The sequence below is a fragment of the Agelaius phoeniceus genome, chromosome 7 (genome assembly GCF_051311805.1).
Source record: "Agelaius phoeniceus isolate bAgePho1 chromosome 7, bAgePho1.hap1, whole genome shotgun sequence".
In the NCBI taxonomy this organism is placed as follows: Eukaryota; Metazoa; Chordata; class Aves; order Passeriformes; family Icteridae; genus Agelaius; species Agelaius phoeniceus.
Window position 1 is genome coordinate 16,720,700 of NC_135271.1, and position 15,922 is coordinate 16,736,621.

The following is a 15,922-nucleotide window of genomic DNA, read 5'->3' on the forward strand; positions in this document are numbered from 1 at the left end:
ACCTGATTGAAATGTCCCTTCAGAAGCAACAAGCAGGACTGACAGAGACCTCTTAGTAATTATTACAGTTGAAGGGGAAAAAGTAGAAGTTGGGATAGTGGAGGCTCAGACCTCAAACCCATGAACTTGCAAAGAAGGCCTTACTGATTTCTGTGATTAACATGCATGTTCCTCACTTTACAGTCCTTCTTGTGGTTATCTGGCTGTCCCCAGCCACAGCACTGGGAGGGCTAGTGCAATCCAAGGTGTTACAGACTGTAGGAGCCAGGAGTCCCTCCACAGCCCTCTGTGCAGGAGGAGGATGTTCATGTCATTCACCCAGTTTCAGCACAGGAGAGCCAGGGAAAGGCAAAGGCGCCTCCTACCTCAGACAAATTTCAATTAAAATTCCTCTTTGAAGAGTCAGCACTGTATCTCAGGAGAGGTTAACAGCGTGGCATAGAAATGTGAGAGCATACTTGAACAGATCCCATCCAGAAATTTTAAGCTCAGCAGACACAGACTCCTCTTTGGAGCCCAGAGAAAAGATTAGTTGGGTTATGCAATTGCTGGAGCTGGCATAAAACCAGCTGCATGCCAATTACTAGCCTGTATGCAAATACTTGTACTGAAATTCAGGATGCAGCTGGACGTGGCTCTGGGCACCCTTCCAGGATTATTCCCAGCCACATTATGACAGTTTTGAAAGAGAAGGGCTCTATGGAGCCAGTAATTTTTACAGCCTTTCAGAAAAATGGAGGAAAGTACCACTACATCCAGATCTTGACAAATTTTTTCAAAGAGAGAAGGAATTTCTGCCTGTTGATGCCAATCAGGATGTACTTGAGGCACTTGCACTCCAAGACAGAAGGCCATCAGTCTGTTTGCCAAGTTGAAGGCCTGAGTGCCAGATGTGCTTGGGATAGAAAGCAGCCTGCTTGGTTTGTCAGAAAAGAGGTGAATACACCACCAGATAATGGCAGAGCTGAAACTCCTGGGGGTGCTGCAGGGAAGCCCTGCTGCCTTCAGATACCCCTGGCCCTGCCCAGGTTTCTGTCCCTACTGCTGCTTGACTTCCATGTGGAAAGCTGGCCTGGATGCAGCAGCAATGCCAGACAAACTGCCATGCAGCATTTACTCTCACAGACAGAGCTGATGGCAGGAGAGAAGTGACATAGCAGTCTCACATATCTCAGCTGATGGAAGGGACAGACTGAGAGCTGCCACCAGCATACATGAAATACAATGTGATCATTTGATCAAGATATTATATACAAATGTCCTGGCAAGGAGAGGCTTTTAAATGCCTGGGTCTGTCTTGGCAATACAAAAGTGATTCAGTCAAAGAATGCAGCCTCATCCTGGCTGAAGAAATGAGATCATGATCCTCTACTGAGGGAATTTTGTGAAAACTTCAGGGGAAAAAATAAAACTAAGTTCTCTCAGTGCTATTTCTCAATTTTGGCCCACAAAGATGATGTGACATGTAAGATAGTTTTCAGTGGAGAGGTGGTTTCTTTATGAGTTCTGTTTGGCTCAATGGACCTCATATCTATCACGTGAACCCAAGCAACAGTTTCCTCTCTTTCTGTCCTGGAGCAGGACTCTCTCCACTGCTTTCCCATATTTCTTCAGACTCTTTTGAATGTTGTCTGCCTGCCCTTTACATCAGGGAAAGAAGGAAGTGGAAGAGTCCCTTTTGAGGTTTAGGTTCCTGTGTCTTACACTGCACCTGAGCAGTCAGAGGTGAAGGAGGGTGGTTGAAGAATCCACCTGTAGTCTTACCCCCTGGCCACCTGGACTGGTGGCTCACTGGAGAGTTTGTGGAGGAATCTGCAGCTGGTGGAAATGCCCTGGAGGCACTAGGAAGCTCTGCTGGCAGCAACTCACCTTGTAGGGCCACTCACCTGGAGAAACATTCCAATCACAGCAAAAGCTCTGGAGAAATGATGAGGAAAAATGAATGGGAAACAACGGTGGTGAGTCAGGAGAGGTGGCTTGGTTGTGTGTCAGCTGATCAGTGTGATGCTGTAGGGCATTTCAAGAGGGCACACAAAGTGACACTGAGATCTGTTCAGCCTTCACTGAACAAATTTGGAGGGTGCTTGATGCAGAAAACAAGGGTTGTGTTGTGAAAGGCACAGGCAAGGCAAGCGCTGATACAGCTGCTTTGGGTCATTACACCAGAGTACGTCCTGTAGGATGCTCACTGTTAAAGATAACCTGACAGCAGAAATAAATTCCACTACTGGGGTATCTGTCAGAGCCTCCAGGCTTTCTGGAGCCTGCTGGGATACCAAGCAGACTTTGCCCTGTTGGTGCACCCAGTGTAGAACACATCATCACCTCTTCTGCTCCTTTTGTGAGCACGCACAGGAAAGATGATCTGGTTTGGATTCACAAGGTTTTAATGATGTTTGAATACTCAGGTGTCCTGGCTGAAATCTACACTCAGAGGTGTGTTTTTTGGAGCAGCTGGAAGGAAAGCACTGCCCAGGAGTGGTGTGTTATCAGAAGAGGCACACAGAAATACCCTGCAGAGCCAGCTCACCTCTTCATGAGTGTGCTCCTGTAACTGGGACTCGGGTATCCCCATCAGGGAGGGCTGGGATACCTGAGGATGAAGTCATGGCTGCTGGGAATGAGATGAGTGCTCATTCCTGGCTGTTGGAATATTGCTGCTCTCACTGAGCACCCAGAGTGTCTTCTGGGCTGAGCCAGCCATGTGCCACTTTCTCCCTAGACAGTAATTTGAAACTCATCACTGATTCTCTCCAGTGACTTAAATAAATGCAATTTTCTTTTTGCTAACCAAAAATCAGAAGATTGAAGGGCAGCAGTTCTGTCATTGATCTCAGTCCACATGTCCCCTTTGCAAGCAATGGGGGACAGTGACACAGGCTCTGTATTTCAAATACTGGAGCATTTCTTTATACATGCACATGATGTGCTTTTAAATATATGTCAACTTCCAGGTGGGTGTTTTGTATCACCTAATGCTCACCAGTAGGTTAAATTTTAAAATGAAGTATGCTTTCATAAAAATTGAGAGAATGGATTGCTAATGGAGTGTTGTGAGTACTGTGGTAGCAGATGATTAATAACTGTAAAAGAACAAAATAACTTGTGTTGGAAGTACTATCTGGAGGTCATCTGGTCCAATCTTCTGCTAAGAGCAAGATAACTTCAGACAAGAATCAGGTTGTTCATTGTTTATTAGAATCTCTAGAGATGGAGATAGCACCAATTCTCTGATCAGTCTGCTCTTAACCACACTCCAGCTGGGAACAATATTTTCTCAGCTCCAGTCAATGTTTCCCCTGTTGCAGCTGGTGCCTGTTGCCTCTTGTCCTTGGGCACCTCTGAGAAGAGTCTGTGTTCCCCTCTAGTCTTCCTGCAGGCTGCAATTAGAGGTCCCCCCTTCCCAGTCATCACTTCTTCAGGCTTGTTCTGCCTCTTTCCCTGACTTGGAGGGACCCACAGGAAGTCCCTTGGATTGTTCCAGTTGTAAGGTTGAGATCTGTTAATCTACCTGTCAAGCCCATGAATTATATTGAGTAAACAGCAACTCAAGGCACTTGGCTTCTAACACCAGGTTCAGAATTTGACTGGACAAAGTGAGGCAATTAGCATCTCATCCTGAAAATTAATATCCCTGTAACAGAGCCAATATATTACAGGAAAGCTCCTCCTGCAAAGTCAACAGGGTCAAACAGCTTTTGAAAAGCTCATGATGGGAAAAGAATGAGGTGGGTAAAGCTGTAAACAGGTAGTGCTGCTCCTGCAGTTCCCATCTGCAAAGGGAAGGGCAGAGTTGGGGCTGGTCAGAGTGTCTGACTGGTTATTTAACATCAGGGACATGTAATGCTGATGGCAAGGGTGTGGCTAACAAAGATAACATTGATTTGATGCTCCCTCCTCAAAGCAGAGTAATTACTGCAGAGCAGAGACCCTCCTCCGGAGTGGAGGGGAAGGGAATGATTTAGTTGTGAACCTGGGCTGGGTGCTTCAGGGAATCAAGATCCAAGTAGGCAGAAGCTGCTGTGGTCACTGGAAGTAAAGGGAGAAAGCACTAAGATCAGTTTTGTAACAATTTTAGAAACAGATTCTACAGCTAAATAGACATTTACAATCCCTACTGCATAGAATCTAGCAGGACTGGGGACACAGACCATTCATTTCCTTTAGCACAAGCCAAGTATACTGAGTGAAAAAAATTACACTTCACAACAGGCCTGTTTCTGATGAGCAGAAGCACATCTTAAACTGAGTTCACACCCAAGTGTTTTCTTCCCTTTTGGTTGGGTGTAGGGCTTTTGTGTTACTTGTTGGATTCAGCTGTTGCTACTCTCTTCTGCAGTATTTGGGATCACTTTGTCCATGCACAGAACCCTTTGGGGCCATGTGTCTGACACATCTTGTGCCCAGTGGCCATAGGGTGAAACAGTGTCCATGCCTGACACAGCCCTGCACACACATGCAGGCACTTCCCAAAGAAAAATGTGATCATGGAACATCTGGGGTGTTCATCCCAAAGGGCTGGATATTTTGCAGTGTTTTTTCTTTCTACAGAGTTAACCAGACAAAACCTGGCAAAACCAGGGCACCAGGTAAATGATTTGGTGTCTTGTTTTAAAAAGGCTGTGAGAAAGCAGAATTCAAGCATGCACAGACAGAGAAATAATGCAAGTACAAATGTCTTCTCTGGCTGAACCTGTTCATGAAGTAGATATTCCCTTTGGGGGGAGATGGCTACAAAAGAGTGGCCCAGAGCCTGCTGTCCTCTAATCAAGTAGCTAAATGGTTGCAAGAGCCCTGTGAGCCTGTCTTCACACACCTCAGGTGAGGAGGGTACCCCATCCAGCTCAGTGGAAGGTAATCAAATGATCAATTTTTATTTAAGCAGCAAAACAGGGAGCTAGGATTAGAAGATTTATGCTCAGGTTCTACAATAAGTAGAAATAAATATTATGCTCAGGTTCTACAACCCAGTGTTCTTAGTTATTGAGCAGTTGGAAGTACAAACCCACAGGCTGCACATAACACTGATTGCTTTTGATAGAAATAAAGAATATCTTGCTGTTTCCATCAAGCCTTGAAACTGACTTCCAGCTAATGACCCAAATAAACTGTACTTGAAATTGTATAATTGAGATCGAAGGCTGTCTGGGGCTTCTGCTTGGGATATAGATTCCACATCCATGAGCTTTTGAGTATGGTCATTGAGCTGAAATGGAGAAGGTTAAAACTCTCATTTTCATTACCAAACACCCCCATCTCCCAATACAAATGTGACATTTCAATTTTGCACAGTCCAACTCTTCTTAAATCATCTGTATAAAAACTTCAGATCTTGATTGATGATGGATGAGCTATTGTCTCCTGAAGCACCCAGTTCTCATTACCCTTTAAGACAGAGCTTATTAATGATGGACCTGAAGTGCTTTCCCAGTGGGTCATCAGCAATGAACTGTGCTGTGAGGGCTCAAAAGACTTGGTTTGGCATGAATTTTCCAGGCCTAAGCTGTTTTCAGATGATGCATTCAGCATCCTGGGTTAAACAGGAGAAGAGATCCCCATCACTGGGGTGTTTGTGGTAAAAATGCAGCACTATCACCCTGCAAAGGTGCTTCAGCTCCCGTGAGGCTGACCTTGGGAATTCAGTGTCATCAGCATGTGTTATATAATACATACATGCAGGATATTCCTGTATATGGTGGGGTGTAAAAGACAGCTGCTGCCTTCATAGCCAGCTTGAAAGGTTTAAGCTATATTCTGGTTTGCTTTTGAAGTGGTCAGAGTGGACCTACCCAGTTTGTCCTAATTAACTCCCTCCCCTTTTCCTGCCCACTTCAGAGCTAGCTCTTTTCCCTCTCACCATGCCATCTTCCAGTTCCTAGTGCCAGCTGATTTTGTAACACCAGAGAAGAGCTTTTAATTTGCAACCTGGAATAGCAATAGCCATTTTATAACCATTTTTGTAACAATTTTAGAAACAGATTCTACAGCTACATAGATGTTTACAACTCCCACTGTATATAAACATACATGAGTAACTTTCACTCCAGGATGCATTAGAGAATGAAAACATGTTTTGCCAATTTAACCCACGTTAGAAATTGCATAGCAGACCATGAGGGATTACACTGTATATCAAAAAAAAGCCAGCTCAATAAGATGCCCTTTTAACAGATGGAAGAAGAAAAGTGGTTTTCCTCTCTGGTCTAAGCAGACACCACCCTTGCAGAGCCAGTGTCTGTTTGCAGTGATTGTGTGCTTCTGGTGGCTGATAATGTGCTTTTAGTGACTTCAGTCAAGCTCTGAGCCCCTTTTTGAGCTTGCCACACTAAGAATGAGCTGTGTGTGGTGTACCTGTGTGTGTGTTCCTGGCACTTCAGTGTGAGGTGCTTGTGTTTCTTGGTTGCCAGAGACCTGTACCTCTCCATCTCTCCTGTTAGCATTGTATGGTAGGTTACCAAAGTCTGTGGGAATGTTTTACTGGGATAATGAAAGCAGGAAAACAGCAGCTATAACAGCAGATAATGCATTTCTGATGTATCTTCCTGAGTAAATAACCATTTAAGAAAATTTTAATAATATGCAGATCAAAGTTCCCCACAATCATTTGAGAGTAATAAGCAAAATAATGACAGAATTCAGTGGCAAGGACACATGCTGATTTATTTTTGTGTAACTTTGGCTGCAGAATTATACTGCTTTTAAGCCAGTAGAGTAGTTCTAATAAGGAAGATAAGATTTGTCCTTCACTTCAGAATCAAGTGGCAGAAGCCCTTGGTGCTACTCCTTTGCTCAGGACACAGGGCTACAGCCCTGGTGCCAGCCTAGGAGATCATGGTACTCTGAAGAGTTGCACCTTCCAGAAAGATTCCAAAGTTGTCAGGCACTTCTAGGAACTCTTCCCAGTGAAAGCTAGTGGGTCTTGTGCTTAGAAATCCCCTTTTGTACCTTGATGTCCCTGAGCAGGGTGGAAGCCCAAGGGTAGCACTTGCTGCTAGCAGGGTCATACTTGTACTAACAGTTTTCCAGTGTCACAAAAAATTGGTTTAGAAGACAAAAATACTACCCCCAGATGGTATTTAAAATGTTTCACTCTGAGCAGTCTGGTTTGGGGCTTCTCTGGCAGGAACTGGCTTCTTTGTTCACAAAATTCACTCAGGGACTTGGCATTTTCTCTTCTGCTCCAGCCTTGGAAAGAGCTGAGCACAGAGACACCTCAGGTGTTGCACACAGGAGAAGAATCCTCTTTTTGTCTGGCTTCCATTGCTGCCTGCACAGGCAGAGATCCTGCCTTTCTCCTCCTGTTCATTGTTTAACTTTATCTCCCACTTTCAGGGCTGTAAATTAAAATGAGATGATGACTTTATGATGATGAGTTCATTATACAGCAGCTCTATTGTATATTGATTACAGTTGTGCTTCATTTGCTTAACATGTAACAGAGTTTATTAGCTCTTCCCAGGCATTGTTCTTGCTAAGAGAGGGCAAAGAAGTGCAAAATGCATTTTGAGTTGAAGTCAGTGAAGCCAATGCATCTGTGCTGATTTACACACACCGAGGACTTGGTGTAAAGAAAAGGAGGATAGGTTGGATTGGGAAGGTGGAGTGGAAATGAATCTGGGGCCCAGAGAGCAGGAAGAGTCAAAGACAAGTGCTCTAAAGCTTGTACTAAACTTTGAACTCAGTGTCACTTCATATCCACAAGAACACACTTTTGATATTAGTCAGGTGTGTTTGCACCTCAGCACCTCAATAACCTGGAAACTTTAATTCTGTCACTGGTGAAAAATGGTGCAGTGCAGGGAAATTGGAGGGACTGTATCCCATTTTTGGGAAAAAGCAGCAGAAACAGCACCTGCTATTCAGTGATGAGGCAAGTCAGAGCATTTTTGTGCTTACTTTTAGTAAATCACAGTGGAAGGTGGTGGCTTCCCTGAAATACAACATATGATACACTTCCTGCTTACCTTCATGCTGAAAAAAAGATCTCCACAAATTAAAACTATTAGAATTACTTTTAGATTGAGATCCTGCTATACAAGAATGTATCAAAGTTCCTAGCAGGAAAGAAATTTGGATAGGCATTGTCATGAGGGGATGCTCTGAAACCCAGAAATTGTGCCAGCTGACAGAGGAACTGTGTAGAATTGTGTGTGGGAAATGGGCTTGAAGAGATTTTTCAAAGCTTATAATGTATTGTAATTAGAAAATAGTTGGCTTCTGATTGTGATAGCATGAATTATAATATCTGTATTATGTCACCCTTCACATGAGATTGAAAATAGAATAAAAGTTTTTAAAACACAGTTACCCCATCTCTAAGTAAAAAAAAAAAAGCTTAATCCAACAGTTGTGTGTGTTCAAGAAGCAATAAATGCAGATTTTTCACTGTTTTAATGTTATTTTTAATCAAAATCTGGGCCATAATGGATTAGGTAATCCAGTATAGCTGAGACAACACAGAGAAATCATCACTGATCATGATTTCAGGTGTTCTTCTAAGACCCCCTTTATCCCCAGAGCAAAATTGTTAACAGATGCTGTATGTTTTTTTCCTGTGATCATAAGAATATTATACAGACAGATCATTGCTATATCTCTAATCTGGACTGTTTTTCTGGAGCAGATTATTATCATTGTTCTCATTTATAAGCCCCTTTTCAATGAAAAGCCAAGCTTTTAAACCAGAGGTTTCTAAGAAATAGTAATACTGATTAATATGGTGGGAAGATGTATTTACAGATGATCCTTAATTTAATACATTCCTTGATTGGGGGCTGCTTCATTTACATGCTGTGACCTGGAAACTCTGAAATTTAAAAAAGAAATAGAACACAGTGATGTGTGTAAAGGTTTTGCATTCCCACTCCCGCTTTTAAAACGTTTTCCTGGCAGATGAGGATTCTCAGACTACCTTAATTGCTACTACCAAAGTCAGGAATTATTCTTAATGTCTGTGTGTGGCACTCCTGGCTCTGCAGCACCACTTCATGTCATTCCAAGGTGTCATTAGTAACTAACCTTCAGCATTTCTCTGCTGAGGCTGGAAGCTCTGACACTGACTCACATTTCCTGTTAACTTTCATCAAAGTCACAGGCATTGTCTGCTGCTTTGGAAATAAAAGAGACAGGTTAAGTAGAGGAATTGTGAATTTGAACAAGGGTTTAGGGGATAAGAAGAAAAAAGTTTTTGATCCAAAGGAAAGCCTGGTGCTATAGCCAACAACTGTTAGATCATTTTCATGTTGAGATTTGATGAATCAAGTCTTCAGAGACAGGGCAGCAGAGCAGGTTTCTAAACAAACTGCTATCCATGTGAAAATAAAAAGAAAATCCAAAAACCCCAACAAAACACACGAAAGCCCCACAACTTAGGAAGAAACCACAAACTTTTACCTGTTTAAAAACCATCTGTAGCACAAAGCTTCCAGCAAGGCATGTCCATAAGAGGTTTGGATCATAGTGTGTGAGATTTGGACAGTTGCTTGGAGTATTGGGGTGTTTTGGATGATGGTATTACAGCAGCCCAGGCTCTTACATAACATTTTCTCCAGACCTCATCCTGCCTGGCCCTTCTCATGTCCTGTGGGCTCATCACAGCATAGTTCTTTATTTTAAGTTTTAAGCCTTTCTGCAAATTAATGAAATGCAGTATAGTGTGATTGATTGCTTGTGTTTTTCAAGTCATTTAAGTGCTGAAGGTTATTTTACCTACAAAATACAAAACTGTTCCATACATGATCACACTGGAACAAAAAGTAAACAACTGTGTGTCAGTCTTCATCAGGTTTCCTCTGTATGTGAATAAAGGATTCCTGTTTACAAATACTGTGAGCTGCTTATCCTCCAGTTTGCAGATTATTTAATAAGATTACAGTCAGAATTTTCTTTTGCATTTAAATTTCGTGCCCTCTCTCCAACACACATTTAGCAGTAGATTGAATCAGCTGTCTGAAGCTTTACAAGTATGTTGTTCTCTTGTTCTTGTGCACAGAGATACTGAATGGAGGGGTGTATGTTGGCCAGAACAAATTCCTCTGCTTTGCAGACACCATTCATTGGCAAGACATCGTGCGGAACCCCTGGGCCTCCAACTTCACTCTGGTTCCAACCAATGGCAGCTCAGGATGTAAGTACTGCTTTTATTCTCTGCCTTGTCATCCCCTCAGCATGAAACTGGATAAATGTGGCCACAAGTTTTCCCTGATCCTCTGTTACGGAGAGTTATGATGGTAAATTTTCCTAAGTTTGTTTACTTCTTGGAGGACCACTTAGTCTGTTCTCAAAAACAATGTCCATAGAGGGTATTTGTGAACATCATAGATTTTCTGAATTTTCTCTCATCTGTTTTCTTTCTTCTGCGTTTTCTTTTTCTTCTTTGTTGCTAAAGCCACTGTGGTGCTGTGGAAGCACAGACATTCTTGTTTGCTTTGCATTTGTTCCTGCTGCTCAGGCTGGTCCTTGAGCCACAATGGTCTCTCTGTAGCATCATAATTAGCTGCTGGAGTAATTATGGTAAAAGCTCATGGATATTCTGACTTTAGATGAGAAGTGAACCTCAAAGAAATAGTTATCCTGTTTTCTTGTGTGTATATTGCTGAAGAGAGAGAATTTGCAGAGGATGGGGTGTTCTTCACAATATAATAAATCATTCTCTGCTTTTTACTACATTTCCTTTGTTTTAATGCTTTCCATTCCAAACTTGAAATATCTGTGTGCTTAGAGTTTTTCTATTTCCCTTCCCAAGAATTATTTGCCTTGAGTGAATCATTCTTATGATTCTTGCAGCAATAATGGATTGTAGTGAATGGTGGTGACAGGGATACAGAGTGTTTAAGCAAAATATTCCATAATGGAGTAAAGTGCATTCAGAATGAATGCTGTGCTGTTAAACAGTACCCTCAGGATGTACCAACACTGAAATTCAGAGTCAGGCTGGGAAAAAGTTTATATCACATGTCAAAGGTGGCACCACAGTAGACATATTGTTCTGAGCATTCCAGATTTGGGGACATTTTGGATTGCTTTCAATATCTGAAGGTGTCCCTTGAGGATGTATAAATGACACATTGCCTCTCTAAATTTCACTACAGCCAAGAAACATTTCATTTCTTCTGTTGTATGGTGGCAACTCAGAAAAAAAATAAAATATTGAGACTCTGGATAGGGACCATTTGATGAGTCCCCATAATTTCTAAGCAGCAACTTGTTTTTAACCAGGTGCTTTGTGGTGCAATAGATTTTATAGAAGGCTGCCTTGCTTTTGTATATCTCATCTGCTCCCCTTAATACCAGAGCACAGGTACTTGTGATAAAGCTTCCTTCAGGAGCCTGCCAAGCTGCACTGCTCCTCCACATCCCAGCTCCAGAGCTGAGCCTCATCCCTTCTGCCTTCTGGCTGGAAACCTGACATAGTTGTAATGCAGCCAGCTCTCTTTATTTGCATCTTAAAAACCCTCATCACTGCTGATGATCAGTTCTAGGCAGAGCTGATGAAACCTTTGAAGGTGAGGGAATGCCTGTACCCTTTTATGAATCATTGCTTCAAGAAAAAGACTTGGTTCTTACTCTGTTTTGTTCTCTTATTGGGTTTTCTTTTAACCTTTCCCAGTTCTTCAAGACAAATGCTTTTGCTCTTTTAAAAAAGCAACCAAGATCAATACTATCTTTTTGAGGTAACAGAAGTTCTACAGGTGACTCCAGAAGAACTGGAACAAGATCCATTCTGAGTACTTTTAGAAACCCACTCTGAAAGCAAAGGAGGCAGATGTTAGTGCCCACACACAGCTAGATGAAAGGGTGTGTGTAACAAAGTCCAGTTTTCTTCAAACTTTTTTTTTATTCCTTTTGAGTTGCTTTGAAATAGAGGGAAGGAACAAGTTGTGCTTTGCCATTTGTATTTGATAAATAAGATAAACAGCCTTTTTTCAATGATGATGGAGAGCTATGTACCAAGTCAGCTTCATTAAGATAGCCACACAAATTTTACTCTGTTTTTCCTTACTTGGGATGAAGCAGTGCACAACTGGACTGTATTTAACTTAATAAACATAAGAATCTTCTGAGAAACTCGATCCCATCTCAATACAATTCACGAGTCCTGTGAAATTTGATTAAATTAGCTAATCCAAACCATTTGTCTTCACAGCTTGCAGAGGTGAAAATATAAACCCCATTATACAAAAAGACAGCAAATGCTTAAAAAGGTCCTAAGGCTTTGGGTAGCAAAGAACTCAGGTACAGAAATCACCATTTAAAATAGTCTGTAATTAAATACCTGTCTATGTGTGGGTGCATGCATGTACTGTGCACACACATTGGACTTGGAGAAATGAACCTTGAATTTTGACCTTGGAAATTGGTAAAGAATCTCATTAAATAAGGTATATGCTTCTCAGTTTTGGTTCACTTGTCACTTTTCACTACCTGCTAAAGTAATGTGAGTGCTTGCTGTGCCCAGCCTTGCTTTTTTCCGCTGCTGCAGATGATGCTCAGTGCATTACAAAGTTCTTTTCTGCACAGACTGTGACTCAGGCTTTTCTGGATCCAGCATGTATATGTATTTACTGTTTAAGTCTTGGGTGTCTCCTAATTTCCAACAGAAATCTTGGCTAAATCCACTGGAATACAGAAGTACGTGTTGCTTGGCATTATTGAGCATATCCCAATGTCAAAATATTTTGGAAAGAACTACTGGATTTTACTGTTTATCTACAAACCTTTGTAGGAGGGAATGTGAACCAACCAAACCTGCTGTGTGAAGCTCAGCAAAGTCCATCCTAGCAGTAATTTAGGGAAATCTGTGACATCCTTTAAGACCTGGCTAGCAGCATCATGTATCACATTTAGCCATGACTGGCAGGACTGGAGGGCACCTTTTACCCCAGGAATTGTGAGGGCAGTGGTCCCTCACTGTCATAGTTGAGACAGAGACAATACAAAGCAACACACTCCATTTTCAGAAGGTTTCAAACCTAGTTTTGTTATAGCATGCATGCTTTTTATACATTCTTACAAAACCCATAAGTTTATGCTTTACTCATTGGTCACCAGAGACAAACAAAGTGCTCATTGGAATAGGCACTTGCAGGTTTCTCTTACTTATCCTTCTTTCACTCTTGATTTCTATGTCAACAACCTTGTAGAAAATTATTTTAGGGGTAAACATGGATCCTCTTATCAGACTTCTCTCTGGCTCACAGAAGTTGCTGTAAAACCTCTCCCACAGCTGGCACAGAATACATGCAGGGACAGAGGCTGTGACCTGCCATGGGTGTCAGAATTTGTTACCTCATCCAAACACAGTTTGACACTCTGGCATCACTGGTGTTGTTTCCAAAAAAAACAAACCTGCCCAGAGGTGCCTACATGCCCAAAAGAGGAGTGCCCAGCCCAGAGAAGACCCCCATGCTTGCTGGGCTTTGGCCATGGCCAGAGTGCCTGCAGCAGGCTGGTGTGAATGCAGTGTCACACCAGGCACCAGCGTGTGTGGGAGCTTAGGCACAGCCCTGCAGGGAGCTGCCACTGCAGGTGCCCATGCTGTTCCCTTCCCCAGCCAGCTGGGAAAGCTGATAATGGTCTGATTTCAGGGATAATTTCACTTGAACCCTCTCTTGCTGCTCCACTGCAATCAGCAGAGGAAGGCAAAAGGGTGGAGTGAAAGGAAGAGGCTCTGAAGTAAAATCAGTCCCCTGCCTCTGTGGCTATTTCATACCTTGGGTCTGCCAATTCTGGTGTGAGAAATAGCTACTCACTTTTCATAGTTTAGGAAGGTTTATTAAACCTTATCAAAAATGCAACAGAAGACTGGATAAAGAAAAAAGGTTATGGTGCTGGGAGCAAAAGATTTTCCCCACCATGTGCTCAGCCCCCTCACAATGGAGGTTTTACCCTTTTTAACCCTTTAACCCCTCTCAAAGTTCTGTCCATCAACCCCTTCTTTGCTGTCCAGTGGTGATCTCTTCCTCAAATCCTGATTGGAGATCAGATGTCACCTTAGTGGCAAGCCAGCCCTCCCAGATGTCCCAGCTCCAGCTGTCCCTTGATAACCATGGGAGGGGGTACAACATGACTATAAATCTATAAAACTTTTCTTAACCTATATACATGATATTTGTCCATTAATTCTGAGAGTCAATCACAGCATTACTCATCTATCACACTGGCAATCTCCTTCATTCACATCAGTGCCAAACAGAAGGGAATATGGCCAGTGAACTCTGTGGCTAAAGCTCCTCTGATTCCCTTCTTCATTGTCACATCAGTGCTGAGGAGCCTGTTGAAAAGGCCGTGGTGTCTTGAACACTGACAGAAATCCTGCAGACATGTGAATCCTGAGTTCTGCTTCTCCTTTTTTCTTGGAGTTCTGATCAAATGCATGCAGGAGAGCTCATGTTGGAGGCCTCTGAGTGACACAGTGTCACCGTTCAGTGGCTGCTGACTCAGTGCTCAGATAAACAAACCCTGCACCAGGGACCACACGTGCTTCAGCTCGCCCTGGACACAGCCTCTGTGCCTGGCATTTTGACTCACACACACACACACACTGAAATATTTACACCTCCCAGTAATAGTAGCCTCCTCGAGCCAGGTCTCATAAGCTCTTGGGGGTCTATTACTCACCCAAGATAGCTCAGCTACCTTTGGAGGCTTAAAATCAGCAGGATGTCTTTTGTGTTGCAGTGTTGGGAACAAAAAGGTTTAATAAAAGGCAAAATAACAAACAGAGAAAAACCCAGCCAGGTGCAAGAGGTTCTTGCTCCTGGTAAAACCCCTTACAAAAGCCATTGGTTTCTTTGTTCTCTTCTTTTTCTAGTAAATTGCCCAGGTGAGACTTTTTGGCTCCTGTCCAATTGGCTATCCTTAAGTTTGAGGTGAAGTTCCCAGGCCTATGAGATGCCTTTTTCACCTAATTGAGGACAGAAACTTCTGGGCATCTTTCCTTTTTGCGGGGACAAAGGATAGTTTTGTTACTCTGTCAACAGGGGGCACATTCCTATCCCTTCCCATTCTGCCATCTCGTAGCTGAAGCTTTTGGAATTAGTGCTAACTTGAAAGCAGCCTTCTCTTGTGTTTACCTGAATTCTGTGCTGCCAGCCTGGGGTTTTAGGCTGAGCACATCGCAATGGGAATCTCCAAAGCACTTAGCTCTCCAAGGAACCACATTTTCCCTTTAGGTTTGCTTTATTGAAATTGTTTCTGCAACAACACTAAAAATCTATTTTCTCTCCTTCCACAAATCAGCCATGAATTCAAGCATTGACCAAACATGCTGAAGCTTTGCTTTGCAAGAGACTATTCCCCTGTCAGACATCCACTTTTTGGATTCAGTCCCTGAACTGAAGAGCTGCAGCTCTGCTCTTCAGAGGTAGAAACCCAGGGTGCAGCTCCTAGCAGGGAAAATAAATAAAGCAGGGAAAAAGAATTAGGCTTCTTGCCTAAAATGCCTCCAGATTAGTAGAGATCTCTGAGCAGCTTTTGGGAGAGTCTCCAGGGAAAATCTGGCTGCTTTCATCTGTGTCTTCAATGTTCTCCTCAGTTTTGTTGTTAGCAGGAGCTGGACAAGCCTCACATTTTGTCAGGTGAGCTCTTTTACGCCATTTGACCAAGACCGTAGTATTAAATGAGAATTTTCAGAGGAACTTTACTTGGAGCTTTTGTTTCACAGAAAAGTTTGTAGAGTTTGAATTGTTTCATTGAGGTCACTTCCATAGCCAATAGCATGTTCAAATCAATCAATAATGCTCTTAAAAATACTGAAGCTGTAGATGCTGTTCATGATAGAGTTGCTGACTGTTTGGGTAATATGGATGCAAAAATCACTCTAAAATTTTCAAGTTTAAAAAAAATTAAGTTGCTTTTCAAGGAGTTATTTTAAAAAATGCTGGACTTTTCTTGAAATTTGATTCAAGTCTTTTCTTGAAAC

The 15,922-nt window shown here is 42.5% G+C and overlaps 1 protein-coding gene across 2 annotated transcripts in view; it reads left to right on the forward strand.

Annotated features, from left to right (window-relative positions):
* Positions 1 to 15,922, forward strand: part of ERBB4 (erb-b2 receptor tyrosine kinase 4) — a 590,564-nt gene that overhangs the window by 387,649 nt on the left and 186,993 nt on the right. For both annotated transcript variants that reach the window (XM_077181048.1, XM_077181049.1), the window contains exon 4: positions 9,992 to 10,126. In XM_077181048.1, coding sequence (XP_077037163.1) covers positions 9,992 to 10,126 — 135 coding nt within the window. The remainder of the gene's footprint in view (positions 1 to 9,991; positions 10,127 to 15,922) is intronic.